This window comes from Callorhinus ursinus, unplaced genomic scaffold (genome assembly GCF_003265705.2).
Source record: "Callorhinus ursinus isolate GAN/ISIS: 27379988/994484 unplaced genomic scaffold, GSC_fseal_2.0 scaffold11, whole genome shotgun sequence".
Lineage (NCBI taxonomy): Eukaryota > Metazoa > Chordata > Mammalia > Carnivora > Otariidae > Callorhinus > Callorhinus ursinus.
This window is the reverse complement of record NW_027397073.1, coordinates 40,224,478-40,239,622: the sequence shown is the minus strand read 5'-3', so window position 1 is coordinate 40,239,622 and position 15,145 is coordinate 40,224,478. Positions and strand designations below refer to the sequence as shown.

Here is a 15,145-nt window from a genome sequence, read left to right as displayed (position 1 = left end):
CATAAATTATATTTCCGATACAATTTTGTACAGAAGTTGATAAAATGAGGTTGTGGAGCTCAGGGATAGTGTCTTTCAATCATAGGCCTATAGTAGATGCCCCATTTGGAGTCACAGAAGATGGAGAGAAGAAAAATAACCTGATGTCTTAAAGATACCTGGGTATTCCCTAAGTCACTCCTGAAATGGTGGTTTTGTCTTACGAGGAGTGGTTGGCCTGTCTAAGCACAGCAATCAGAGTAGATGCCTTCTAAATTCTTAAGCTATGATAACAGTTCCATTAAAATAATATTTATGAATGACTTACTGTGTACGGGGCCCTCTGCTGGCCCTTCATAGACACTACCTCATTTAATCCTTTAATCTATAACATGATTCCCTGATTACAGCTGAGAAATCTTGGCTTACCTAGAATTAAGTAGCTGTTCAAAGTCACAAAGCTGGTCAGTGATGGACACAGCATGAGGAAGGGTCTCTCTGACCCCCGCCCCCATTCAAGGTGGCCCTGTGTGTATATCCGTGTCTTAGACATACCCCTTGTTGATGTGAGCTTCTGCATGTCCTCCAGGGTGGTTTTGAATACCACAAACTATCTAGGAGACTATTTTGTTTTAAACAATTAGTATTCATTTTAGAAAAGTTTCAAATATAAGACCCAAGCTTTTCTTAATTAACAAATTTATTGTTATTTTAAATCTAACAGATTTTTATAGCCATTTTAAGAAGCTTTGGATAATATTTGGTCCAATTTACAGAGTAAACAAATACCTTCAACATCTCAAACTACGTTTATAAATTTAGTGTATTTTGTTTTTTGCCTATGTATTTCAGTGATCTGAATTAATAAATCAAATGCATTATTCTCACTTCTTGTGATCCCTATAACTCTAAAATTCCAATAAGTGTGACTTATAAATACACTGAACCTGAAATCCTCTTCAGTGGTCCAATACTGAACAAACCAGTGATATTTCAACCTACAGCTACAAGAACAAACCAGTAACATAATCACATATTTTAAATTGGAGTACAAAGCTGTCACGTTAATAGGGCTAATTTTCCTAAAAATGATGCAAGTATGAAAACACAGTAACAATTACAAATAATTGCCATGATTCAAAAATATTAAAACCATGTCTTTGGGGCACCTGGGTGGCTCAGTCGGTTAAGCGGCTGCCTTCGGCTCAGGTCATGATCCCAGGGTCCTGGGATCGAGCCCCACATCGGGCTCCCTGCTCTGTGGGGAGCCTGCTTCTCCCTCTCCCTCTGCCTGCTTCTCTGCCTACTTGTGCTCTCTATCTCTCTGTCAAATAAATAAATAAAATCTTTTAAAAAATTAAAAAAATAAAACCATGTCTTTAATTTGCTTAAATATCCTATAACTAATTTTAAATCTTCTTAGGGTTTATGTACTCACTGGCAGAAGATAGTTATGCTCTCAGTTAACTCAAGTTGCCTCCCCTATGAGGACAACCGTCACCATCCTGATTACCAATTATTTAAGACAAAGTTTTCAGCTAGCATGAGCCCTGGGTGGCAGACATCCAGATGATTCCTCTTAGGGTAATTAAGTCACAGGCCTCAAAACTTGAAAAGTGGTTGGTCTCCCTGTTCAGTATCTAATTCTGTACTCACAGAAGCCTGGGACTCACACCCAGGTCAAATGCTTAATTGGAGCTGGCCTTTCTTTTATTAAGATGTGTAAACATGTTTTGCATTGAACTTACTGGCTTTCCAACTCTTACTTATTTTATCTGAGAAACATATGATGTTTGGGAGATGAAGCACTCTACTAAAGTTAACCACCTTACAAGTTTGGCCCTACTGTCGTCAACATTTTACAGATGAAGAAACAAGAGCACAGAGCGTTTTCTTAACATTCTCAAGGTCAGGGGCACCTGGATGGTGCGGTGGGTTAAGCGTCTGCCTTCGGCTCAGGTCATGATCCCAGGGTCCTGGGATCAAGTCCCGAGTTGGGCTCCCTGCTCAGCAGGGGAATCTGTTTCTCTTCCCTCTGCCCCTGCTCAGGTGCTCTCTCTCTCTCTCTTGCTCTCTCTCTCTCAAATAAATAAATAAATAGAATCTTAAAAAAAAAAATTCTCAAGGTCACAGCTAGCTAAAAGCTGGAACTAGGATTTGAACCCAAGCAGTCTGGCTCTGGAATCTTTCTGGATACATAAATATGTTTTCTATCTAAAGATCAAGATGTTTGAATTTGATGGGTCCTTGAATTTTTTATAGTCTTAGGAACCACAAAACTCTGAAGGATATGCATGTTGGAGTGTTATAAGAGGAAGTCGCTGAGATTTATACTTTGTATACCTAGACAATTTAGAGAGAGAGGATTCTGTAAACCAATTTTCTTCTCCTTCGTTACATAATAAGGTGATCGATCGGCTAGCTGTCATGATAATAAATAGCTCCTATCTATTTTTATTTATTTGGGAAAATTTTAAAGCACAGAAAATTCCAGCGACCAATATGGCAGACATCTTTGTACCTACCACCTAGAATTTAAGAAATATTAACAGTTTCTTATATTTGAATGAGACCTCTTTTTTTTATGATAATGGATAAAATAGAAGCCCTCATTTTGCCTTTTCTCCCCTCTCAACTTGCCCCCTCAGAGCCAATCACAAATTTAATTACGTTCTTCTTCCAGGCCATGTTTTCATGGATTTTTTTTTCATGAGTTTTTACTTCTTTAAATGACTAGATGCTTTTCTCCCTTCTCCAAGGCTTTGAGGATGATTTAATAAGTATATTCTAGCTATGCAGGTCAAATTCTATAAAATTTGGACCTTAAAATGAAAAGAGGCTATTTTTTACTTCTAAAAATAAACAAAACAAAACAAACCCCAAACACCTCATTTTTATCTTTGTGTTCATCCGGGTTTACATGTCTTGCAAGTTTATTATTTTTAAATAAGTGTTATGAATATGTCAAAGTAATTTTTAAGCTCTTGTACCTGATCATTATTTTTACTCAAGTGAAAACTGGTCATTATTTTTATTCATGTGAAAGAAAAATTTGAAAACAATCATCAGTCACATTAAAAAAAAAATAAGATAGAAATTCATTCATACAACACTTTGTGTCATGTTCTTGCCAGATGTGTGTAACCTGAATCCAATCATGAGGAAATAATCAGACAAATTCAAACTGCAGAGCATCCTTTGAAATAGGTGGCCTTCAAAAATGCAAGGTCTTGTTGACCAAAAAAAAGGGTGGGACTGACCTAGACCATTCATAGAGATTGGGGTGACAACTAAAGGCAATGCATAATTCTTGGTTGAATGCAGGATCAAGGAAAAAAAAAACAGAAAGAACGAGAACTATAAAGGGCATTATTGCAACAATTGAAAAGTTTGACTATGAGTTATATCAATACTAAATTTTTTGAGAGGGCTAATGTCCCTTGGTCCTAGAAGGTACATGCTGATGTGTGTACCATAATATCTGCAATTTCCTTGCAAATACTTCAGAAAAAAGTGAGTGGATAGAAAGTATTGTTATAAAATGTAAACAAGTCACAAAGGGTAAGGGTATTCATTGTAATATTCTTACAATTTTTCTGTAGATTTGAAATTTTTCAAAATTTTGAATATATAGTGGTACAGTATCAGGAAGAAAAAGGAGGAGACTAGATAAAATGAGATTGGCCCATTGTTGAAAGTTACTAAAGCTGGGGAAGCATTAACTACACTCTTCTATTATTGTCTTTTTGAAAATTGCCTTAACAAAGTTTTTTCAAGATGGTAAAATAAAGGTCATTTAATGGAAATGTCATTTAACTCACCACTTGTTTGTTGCTGTATTCCTGGTATGTAGAACAGTTTCTAGCATTCAGTAGACATCACACATATTTGTTAAAATTAATCATAAAAAGAAGATGTGTCCAAATCCAATTCTTTGCTATCAACCTGCCTCTTGGGGGGATCTGGACTAATTTTAACAAGCCCACGATGTGAATTCAGTAGAGAAGCTAAGCAAGAATAAAGCTTCTCACTGGAGCTAAATATTATCAGTAATTAAAGAATGTTTCCCTTCACCCCTTCCTTGGTAATCACTCATTTCTATTTCCTTTTGCCCACCTCTCCCCTTGTAGGTACCAGTGTGCTACTGCAACAAAAGGAACAAAAGCTTGGGAGACATGAAATTCAGTTTCTGATTTCGGATAGTCAGGGTTTCAGTTGCCCTGAAAAGCAGGTGCTCAAACTCACAATCTGTAAGTGTGTGGTTGGTGGCAGTTGCATGGAACATCTGAGTGACTCCTCCGTTGGCCTGGGACCCGCAGCCATTGCGCTAATAATTTTTGCCCTCCTGCTCTTGCTACGTAAGTATTTTAAAAGCCACTCTTTAGCTAATCTACTCATTTCAGTGCCCTACCAGTGTTTTGTTGCAGTAGTAGTCATTGATTTCTTCACAGTGAGTCTTTCACCACACGGGAACACTTCCAAGGGTGATTAGGGAAACAATAAGTGACCATTAATAAATTCACCAAAGATTATTCTAGCCCTCTGCAGAATTTTGTCTCATAAAAATGAATTTTTGTGTTATAAAAACATGTCATTTCCCGATTTAAATAACCAAGGTTACTAGACAGCCTGGGTGGTGATAAGCTCTGTGATGAGGGACGTTGTCTGTTCTTCCACACCTTTGCTTAGAACAGTGCCTTGCACATGGTAGGCTCTCAAAGAAAAGATTTGTTGGGTAAATTTGGGTGATGGATACAAAGGTATTTTACGGACTCCTCCTGTTCCCATCAGTTCTTGCTTTGCACCTTCCACTTGTCGGGGCTCGGCCTCCTCATACCTTCTGCTTTGCTTGCCCCTTCCCCTGCGCCAACAGTAGCCCCACCTCTGAGCGCTTCTGTGCTTTCTGACAATGACAACCAGTCCTGCCTTCCCTGCATGGCCTCCGAAGACCTCCGGTTTCCTTTCATGAAAGAGCAAAGTACTGCAGCTTGGGGTCGTGTGGAATCCCACTCCATTTGCCGCTGAACAAGGGCCACCTCTCAGGCACCCCCAGTGATGTCAGTGATGAAGGAGGGGCTTGTCAAAGCCAGTGTTAGATGTGCAGCTGAGTGCACAGCACTCAACAGTTTACAGTGTACGTTTATACCATCGTCTCTGTTTTACGGGTAAAAATACAGACGTGGGTGGAGAAATGACTTGTCTCAGCTCACCAGGTCTGTCACCAGGTACTGGAGCTGGGACTGTATCCTTTACCCAGAGACCCCTTGCATTGCCTTCTCATCTCAGACTCCCTGGGGCCCAGTGTGGTGCTTGGCTGGTGGTAGACACTTGGTAAGCATTTGTTAAATCTGTTGAAATGGTTGAGTTGCCACTGGCTAATTTCAGTTTTTTACTCACAGTGTAGCTACTCACAGTGGCTATATTTACTGAGCTGTCAGCTATTTCACACAAAAGGGGATCTAGGAAGTAGTCAATTCATCACTGGAAGCTGCCAAATGGAAGTTGCACTAAAAGCTAATTGGAGAATGACTGTCCTCAGGTGTAATTAATTCTTGACTACACTGATCAAGAAGACAACTTTGGCTTTCACTTCCTCCCTGAGATAGAATAAAATTTAAGGAGGGAGCCCTGAAATCTTATTGAATTCGTGATGAAATATTATATATATTTTAAGGGCTTTTAATGTAGAATCATTCTCGAAAATAATCCTCAGGTAATTCAAATGTTAATTTGAACCTCAGTTTGCCATGCCTTCTGCTAAATTCTACTCAAGGATGAAGTGGTAAAGTATTTTAGAAGTTCCAGTGTTCTAGAATATTTGAACATATTAAAATTTTCCTAGCCCTTGGAGTGTTTGATCTTTTTAACATATATATTTTTTTGGATAGTGAATTTTCTTATATTAAAAAAGTGATTTAAAAGAACAACAGAAGATTTAAGTCTCGGGGCGCCTGAGTGGCTCAGTCGTTAAGTGTCTGCCTTTGGCTCAGGTCATGATCTCAGGGTCCTGGGATCAAGCCCCGCATCAAGCTCCCTGCTCAGTGGGAAGCCTGCTTCTCCCTCTCCCACTCCCCCTGTTTGTGTTCCCTCTCTCTGTCAAATAAATAAATAAAATCTTTAAAAAAAGAAAAAAAAAAGAAGATTTAAGTCTCTAAATTGGCTTTGATGATTTGTATGCTATCGAATCCAGCCTTGGTGCTCCATCCAGCAACCACACACAACCTTTCTGTGATGAATGAGGACTCCCTCATGCTGCCTTTAGGCTTTGATATGATTCACCAAAACAAACTTGGTGAGGTTGGATCAGAGTGAAGAAAAGAAAAATGCAAAAATAGGACTGTAAATAAGTGAAGACTGAACTCTAAGAAGCAAAATGCAAATTCCAAAATTAGGCAATATAAATTTAGAAATATGTTGGGCTTAACCTTCTCTGGACTCAATTTTGTTTCTGTCCAGTTGTACCACTTTTACTGCTGATGTGCCATTGTGGAGAAGGTGCCAAAGGCTTCACCCCCATTCCTGGCACTATAGAGATGCTGCATCCTTGGAATAATGAAGGAGCGCCACCTGAAGACAAGGTCAGACAATCAGATATCAGTGGAACTTGCCTTCTTTCCCCATTTAAGGGCCTTTGGGAGCTGTTTCTAACATTTTAAGTCATGAGAGAGTAACGTAGTCATTATAGATTTCATTCACATATCTTTGTTAAAACAAAGAATTCAAATGACAACGTATTTTGTGTTGGTTGCCAGGGCAGAGTTGAAGTGGTCTTATTCTACTGTGATAGGTCCTATGTTACAGAGAATGTTAAGAAAGGGTCAGGGAATGAAGGATGTGCTTCTCCATTTCTGTTCCCCTCACTATATAGGGTTAGGAGAGGTAAACCCACCACCCCCGGAACAGTTTTTGCAAGATCTTCTGTCCTCCCTACTTAATAGACAGGAGGAGATCCCGTTGTCTGTTGCATCTTCACCCCGGGCCAGTCATCACCATCTGCAATAAACATTGTGTTCCATAGGACACGATTTAGCATCAAGCGTCAGAGAACTCAGAATAACAGAGGCTTAAATATGAATATGGGCAGTCAAGGATCAGCATGATGATTCCTTTACAATATGGTCCCGGCTCCTCCTTCCTTGTTGTTCCTCCGTGGATGAGTTCCATTCCCATGCTGTCTTCATGCTCTGTCTGGAGCTAGCTGCTGTCTCCACATTCCAAAAAGCAGGTTGGAAGAAATGTTTTTAAAGAACACTTCCCAAAAGTTGCCTACCCCATTTCTGCTTGAAATCACATTACCCAGAACTTAGGTAGCCCTTCTGAGTAGCAGTGGAGGCTTGGAAAGATAGTCTTTATTTGGAGTAACCATGTGTCCAGCTAGAAAAAAAAAATTTAATAACTATAGGAGGCATTAAACCCTAGAGGAAAGTTGAAATGCCATTGATGCCAATAGAATAAATGAGCTGAGACCATATTTAAATAATTTTTGTTTTCTCCTTGGGTTATAATCAGCTAACAAAGCAAGAAGGTGGAATGGAGATCTTCAGAAGACTCAAATACAAGTTATTCAACCCAAAATATTTTTCCTAGTTTGCCTCTGTGGAAATAGCTTATTCCCTTCGCCTGCCTGCTTAGCTCAGATCCTTTTACCACCTGTACTGACCTCCATCCTTCTCACCCCTCCACTGTATTTGCTTTTATAGGTGGTGCCTTTGCATGTGACAGCAGATAATGGAGAGGATGTAGCTGTCGACATGGGAGTGGGAAGTATAGCAACCAAGGAAACCACAAAAGAAAATAGGTTTGCCTTCATCAAAGGGCATCATGAGCTGTCTGAGGTGGATGGAAGATGGGAAGAACACAGAAGCCTGATTTCTGGTGGAGTTACTGAAGTGACAGGGACAACAGGAGCCAACATAGGCGCTGAAACAGCAAGGATCACAAAAGTCACAGGGTCTTCCAGAGACCTGGCCGGAGCTCGAGCAGCTGCTGTTGTGGCCAACGAAGAATTCTTAAAAAGTTATTTCACTAAGGTAAGAGTTGGTTTTTATAGGTGCTGGCGCAGGGGGACATCTATATGTGAATGTGGTATTATCCGGGTAATCATTGCCTTGGGTCTAAATAGGACTGTGTCATTTTTTAAGAGAATGCTTATGGGCAGTGAGGAAAGACAGATGTGGCCCATTAAGTCAGTTAGCTCCATTCTGTAGTGATAGCAAATGACCCCACAATCTTACTTCTTGCAGAAGCTTTTTTCTCACATTCCTGTTTTTCTCAGTTGACACAACTCTGCTCTTCTCCGTGTTGCCTTCATTCTAAGATGCACTCGGAGAGAGCGGATTGGACTGGGCGGGTGCGGTCCTCGGGGAGCGGGGAACAGAGCCACGCAGAACCAGGCAATGACTGGCTCCTCAAACAGCTGCCTTTTTGGGGGGCTCACATTTCACTGGTCAGAGCGAGTCACATGACGAAGCCAGATGTCAGTGGCTCAGAGAGTACAGTTCGTCTGCCAGAGCAGACCTGATAGGGATGATCCCGCGAGGACCAGAGAGAATACGTAACCTAACAATCACAATCTGTTATGTGCGTTTACATTTTGTCTACTTGGCCTCACTATTGAGGAGGTTCATAAAAAATCAGGAGGAGAGGTGCAGGAAAGATGATGGGATGTAGTCAGAAAGCTCATGCCTGGAATGAGGAATTGGAAGCAGGGCTGGGTACCTTTCTTGAGAAGAAGATCCATGTGCCCCACACAGGGATGGGCAGAGTCAGAGTGTTGGGCATCTGAAGGACACTTGAGACGACCAGTTTATTTCTGTCCCCTCTCTACATGATAGCCAATTGCCGGAGTGCTTTTGCCCGTCCTGTCTCCTACTCCCGCGTTTCTTTCAGGTCATCTGCCCACCTGTTAGCTTGATGGGAAGATGGTGATGCAGTCCATGTCAGGAAAACCATTTCTGCTCAGCCCCTTTCTGTCTCACTGCCAAGCTCCAGTCTGGGGTGCCCTGTTAGTTTCATTTTAATAGTTTTCCCTCTCCACTCAAATCCTGCTCCAGTCAGACTTGGTTGTGTGTGTATGTGAGCAATTTTTTATTCAGAAATCATTTCACACTTACCAGAAAATTTCCAAGAACAGAAGAAATTTTGAACTTCTGTATATTCTTTACCCAGATTACCCAATTATTAACCCTTTGCTGTTTGCTATTTGCTTTCTTAATCTCTCCCCCTCTCTGTCTCTCTCTCTCTCTCTCTCTCTCTCACATGTACATTTTCTTAATATAATACAGTGAACAAATTTAGAGATTTAACATGCTATATTCCATATTTCAATTTTGCCAATTATCCCAATAATGTCTTTTTGCAGCCATTGTTTTTCCCGTCTAAGACCTAATTCAAAGTCCTGCCTTTCTTATCTTTCATGATATGAATTTAAAAAAAAATAATACGTGCCAGCCGTATTGTAGGATGTCCTTCCATTTGTGTTTTTCTGATGTTCTCTTACAAGGAGACTCAGGTTATGCATTTGGGGCAGGAACATAGTCTTATTCTTAAGTGAAGTTGTGTCATTAATTCTACACCTCTGTGTTTTATTTCCATTTTAGAAAGCTGCCTCTTGCACTGAAGAAGATGACATTCACATAGGCAAAGACTGCCTTCTGGTTTATTCTCAGGAAGACACTGCGTCTCTCCATGGTTCCATTGGCTGCTGCAGTTTTATTGAAGGAGAACTCGATGATCGCTTTCTAGATGATTTAGGGTTTAAATTCAGGACACTAGCTGAAATTTGCTTGGGTCAAAAAATAGATATGGTTGGGGAAACTGAGCAGAGGCAAAAACCTGTGGGAGCGTCAAGGACGAAGGCAGCTTCACACTCATTCAGTGAGCAAACCAGCATTAATTCGGAGAATGCCTACTTCTCTGGTAGTAGCTTTCAGGTTCCAAAACCTTTGCATGAAGCAAATGCAGAGAAAGTAACTCAGGAAATAGTCACTGAAAGCTCCGTATCTTCTAGGCAGAGTCAAAAGGTAGCTACTCTGCTCCCTCATCCGTTGGCTTCTGGTAACGTTGTAGTGACAGAAACTTCCTACACCACAGGCTCCACGATGCCACCAAGCACCGTGATCCTGGGTCCTGGCCCGTCCCAGGCCCTTATTGTGACGGAGCAGACATATGCACCGGCCCCTCCCTTCATAGAGCCACATTATGCTAATGACAGTAGTGTTGTGGTTACTGAGAGAATCATTCAGCCTAACAGGGGCCTACCTGGTCCTCTGGAAGGCTCTCAGCATCCGCCAGATGCGCATTACGTTATGGTGAGGGAGAGAGAGCGCTTCCTTGCCCCCAGCCCAGGGCTGCAGTACCCCCTGGCCACGGCCGCTGTGGCAGCGGGACCGAATGTGACAGTGACAGAAAGCGTGCGAATCCCTGCCTCCAGTTACCAATTTCCTGCCGAAACCTCCGTGATGGCCAGAAAGACAGAGGTTTCTGGAGCCGCAGTCCATGGCCCCCTGCCAAATTTCAGTTTAGAGGAGTCTGGTCGTTCTAATTCTGCTCGCACCACGTCTACCAGAGTCTCCAAGCCCAGCATCGTGCAGCATTCTTACTCCTGAGCTGTAGTCCGCCATTCTTACTCTGACCCGGAGTCCCATTTCACGGTTTCAACGGGCCTGTCTTCTGATGAGCCTGTAGACTTACGAGACATACACATCAGGCTTAAAACTCTTCTCAGTCACTAATACACAGCCAGCCTTGCCGTCCCAGCCTCCGGGGGTGGGCTTCAGAAATGCTCCAGGGTTTGCTGAAGGCATAAGGACGATGCGATGTCTTAAGTGCCTTTTAGTGAGCTGTGGCCAAACAATATTCACAAAGCAAATTAGAGAGTCAGTCCGGCTTCCAAGCGTTCACCAAATGGACACAGAGTAGCCAGGGCTTCAGCTGTCTGGTCCAGCCACCCATGAAGCTGACTGGGCCTCTTGGCCCTACTGCATTCACCTTGAACGTTGCCGTTCTGTATCCCATACTTGACAGCCCCTAGCAGATTATCAATACCTCATTTCTCCAAAACCACGTGCACAGTCTGGACGACTGTTTGATGACTAGAGGCCTGGCCTTTTAATCTGTTTTAGGATGATTGAATTTGGAGACATTGACACAGTAAAGAACACACGTTGTAGGTCTCTGTGCGTGTGTGTTGTATGACCATAAAAATAACATTATTGCTTCCCTGTGTCCCCCCAAAATCATGAAAATAATGAACACTTCAAATTCAGTTGAATAATCCAGGGCAAAATTCATAAATATAAGATCACTTTACTTTTTAGAATATTATACTATTTTTACAAACTCAGGATACATTATCTTCTAATTTGGTACAGCTAACTTAACCACCAGACTGGCTTCTTCTCCACTGTGATAGGAACCTGCCTGTTTTACTGCTGTGTATCCTCAGTTCATGACACGAGTGCCAAATAAATACTTGTGGCATCAAACCAAATTTTAGAAACCATCTTTTTTTGTTTACAGTTGCAAAAAATACTGAAACACCCCATACTGTCAATAATTGTGAGTTTGAGATGTCGCTGACTGCCCAGTCCTGACTTACTACATGAATATTAAATATTAAAGATCATTCAGTTGAACAATTGGCCTGAAATTGTACAACATCCTTTTGCCTTTCATTTTGAAAAGTTATTTGGGTATTTTGGCTTCTCAGTAGATTACGCTTTCATTGCTCCTTGAAAAAATAGCTCATTTAAAGTTTCAGAGCACGCGTGCATATCAGTAACAGTTGATGTGAATATTTCCCACAACAAAATCAAAGACTGTAACTTTTTGATTTTTCAAGGTATTTTGCTAGGGAAATGAATCTTTAAAAATTCTTTTTTTAGACGTGTTTTTTACTTGAATTATGTTATACAAAAGATTGATATGTTTTGCTCCTGCTGTCTGTATATGGGCAAAAGGCATATATTTTTAAATATCATTAAGTATGTGGCCAAGGTGAAGGTCAGTCTTCCATGATCTAAATTTTTTACTCTCTACTTAGTAATTGTTGCTTCCCCCCCCATTATATATTTAGTAGTTATATTTTGCTGTGTATGCAACAGGAATTTCACTACTGTGTGAAATGTGAATATGATCTGCGGACTCCAAAAGTCCAAACTTGGTCTTAACCGTACTCCTTGGACAGACTCAGAAAACCTAACCTGTCTCTCTTGTATGTAGCATAATCACATTTTCTAAATGGTTTTTTTTTGTACCTGAAATGGTGATTTGTATTAGGTTTTACATTTGTTCCTTAGGAGATTATATTTGTACATGCATCCTCTTGAAATATTTAAATAAAAAGATGACCTTTAGAGTGACCCTTTTCCATCATCTTTTTATTGCCCCATCATATTTTACAAGGACTATAGTTTTGCATCAAAGGAAAGATCTCCCTGAAAACAGGCGTTTGTTTGACTTTGGTATTTGAATTAGAACTGCTTATATTGGGGCGCCTGGGTGGCTCAGTCAGTTAAGCGTCTGCCTTCGGCTCAGGTCATGATCCCAGGGTCCTGGGATAGAACCCCGCATCAGGCTCCTTGCTCGGCGGGAAACCTGCTTCTCCTTCTCCCACTCCCCCTGCTCGTGTTCCCACTCTCACTGTCTCTCTCTCTCTCTCTGTCAAATAAATTAAAAAATAATCTTTAAAAAAAAAAGAACTGCTTACATGAAAACATCATTTCCAGAAGGCCTGCTGAAATTTTAATTTCACATATATTTTAGTGTAAATATGTCCCAAAGTAAAAAAGTCTCTGTTGTTTATCTGAAATTCAAATTTAGCTGGGCACTCTGTATTTCTCTTTGCCAAGTCTGGCAACCTTGTTCCTAAGGGACTGGAGTTTGCTCTCTGCCCACAAAGTAACATTGGAAGAAGCTGTTGGGTTCAGCTAAAGCTCGCTCATCTAACCCAAAGAGATGAAATCACTCAATCAGTGTTAAGAAGCTGCTTGAGTTGTTAGTTTACAAGAGAAAAGATCAGAGTTTCTGCCTATACTATAATGTCACATTAATAAATACTTCACAACACTGGCACATCAAGACATCCTAAAGCATAAAGACTGTGTAGTATTTCTGTGACCTCAGGGCTCCCACCTCAAGTGGCACATGGGAGCAATTTTTAGTTGATTTCTACAGACCATATCCCAATCACCACCACATCAAAATGTCTACAGGCAGATGTTGCTTATCGAGTAACACCTATAAATGAGGTGCTTCCAAAGAAAGGGTTAAGGTGATCAAATCTTACCTCTTTAACATAACACAATTTCTTGGCTTCGCTATTTTAGTGGAGTTCAAGTCCTCTTTATCATTACCGATTTTTTGGTCCACTCTTTCTATTAACTGCTGAGAGAGGGATATTAAAATCTCTGGCTGATTGTGGCTCTGCCTACTCCTCGTTTAATTTTTTCTAGTTTTGCTACCTGTGTCATGAAACTTGTTAGACCTGTGTTAATGGGTACAAATATATTTAGCATGATTGTGTCTCTTCAAAGAATTGGCCCTTTTATCATTATGGAATATCTCTATTTTGTCTCTGATTATATTCTTTGTCCTGAAATGTGCTTTGCCTAACATTAATATTGCCACACTGGCTTTATTATGTTTAGTGTTTTCATAGTTTATATGTTGGATCTTTTTACTCTCAACTTTATAATGTATGTCTTATTAATATAGAGATGGGTCTTGCTTTCTTATCCATTTTAACACTTCCTAACTTTGAGGCGGGGGGTTTTAGTCTACTTGCAGCAATCATTCATGTTGATGAGCTTAAGTCTGCCATCTTGATATTTGTTTTCTCTTCGTCCCATCTGTTTGTTTGTTTTTCATTTGCTCCTTTCCTGCCTGCCTTTGTGTGCTGAATGTTCTAGGATTCCACCATAGCTCCTCTATCAAACTTTTAACTGGTTCCTCTTGTGGAAATCCAATTAAAAAAAATCTCCTGCCATCCCCCCCCAAAAAAAAACTCTCCACAAGAGTAGAAGAGAAAGAAAATAGTGTTATTACTGAATAAGCATTATGCCCGAATAGGATGTGCATCACAGGCAAGCCATAAAGAAATTGCAAAGATAGGGGCGCCTGGGTGGCTCAGTCGTTAAGATTCTGCCTTTGGCTCAGGTCATGATCCCAGGGTCTTGGAATCGAGCCCTGTGTGGGGCTCCTTGCTTGGCGGGGAGCCTGCTTCTCCCTCTCCCACTCCCCCGCTTGTGTTCCCTCTCTCGCTGTCTCTCTCTCTCTGTCAAATAAATAAATAAAATCTTTAAAAAAAAAAAAGAAATTGCAAAGACAGAAATCTCACTTTTTTATATAGCCTGGCAGACACAACCCATTACATGCATGTTCACAACATAATGAGAACTTGCCCTCAAGCAAGACTTGCCAGCACCATCAGTCATACACAGTTCTTAAGTTCACCTGGCAATTGAGGTGGCCATTGTGTTGCTGATTGCCTTTATCCAAAGAAATAATAAGGCTTCTAATATCTCTGTGATGGGTAATTAGTCACAGTCTGGATCCAGATGCCCATGGAGAAGAGGAGATTGAGGTACTATCTTCCTTGATGTTCTCATCTTTGATGTTCAAAGAGATGAGTCCCAGGCCTTAGAGAAAGACGTGGCTGCTTATAAAGCTGACAAAAAGCTCATTTAGTTTTATTTTATTTATTTTTTTAAAGATTTTATTTATTTATTTGACAGAGAGAGACACAGCGAGAGAGGGAACACAAGCAGGGGGAGTGGGAGAGGGAGAAGCAGGCTTCCCGCCGAGCAGGGAGCCCGGTGCGGGGCTCCATCCCAGGACCCTGGGATCATGACCTGAGCCGAAGACAGACGCTTAACGACTGAGCCACCCAGGCGCCCCAAAGCTCATTTAGTTTTAAAAAGATTTCTATATTGTCTTAAAAGGGCAAAGAAAGAATTAGCAGTGATAAGTTTTCTAAAGTAAATGCTCTGAGGAAGAGGAACAGGGAGGGCAAGTCTCCCTTTTTGTACCAAGAAAAATTTAATTTTTCTTTCTTTTTTTTTTAAAGATTTTATTTATTTATTTGACAGAGAGAGACAGAACACAAGCAGGGGGCAGTGGGAGGGGGAGAAGCAGGCTCCCCGCTGAGCAGGGAGCCCGATGCAGG

At 40.9% G+C, this 15,145-nt stretch overlaps 1 protein-coding gene across 1 annotated transcript in view; it reads left to right on the top strand.

The window, feature by feature from the left end:
* DSG2 (desmoglein 2) overlaps positions 1-11,986 on the top strand; it is a 47,545-nt gene extending 35,559 nt beyond the window's left edge. The window contains exons 12-15 of the mRNA XM_073898368.1: positions 4,110-4,337; positions 6,436-6,557; positions 7,680-8,009; positions 9,579-11,986. Coding sequence (XP_073754469.1) covers positions 4,110-4,337; positions 6,436-6,557; positions 7,680-8,009; positions 9,579-10,586 — 1,688 coding nt within the window. The 3' untranslated portion in view covers positions 10,587-11,986. The remainder of the gene's footprint in view (positions 1-4,109; positions 4,338-6,435; positions 6,558-7,679; positions 8,010-9,578) is intronic.
* Positions 11,987-15,145: the final 3,159 nt, after the last annotated feature.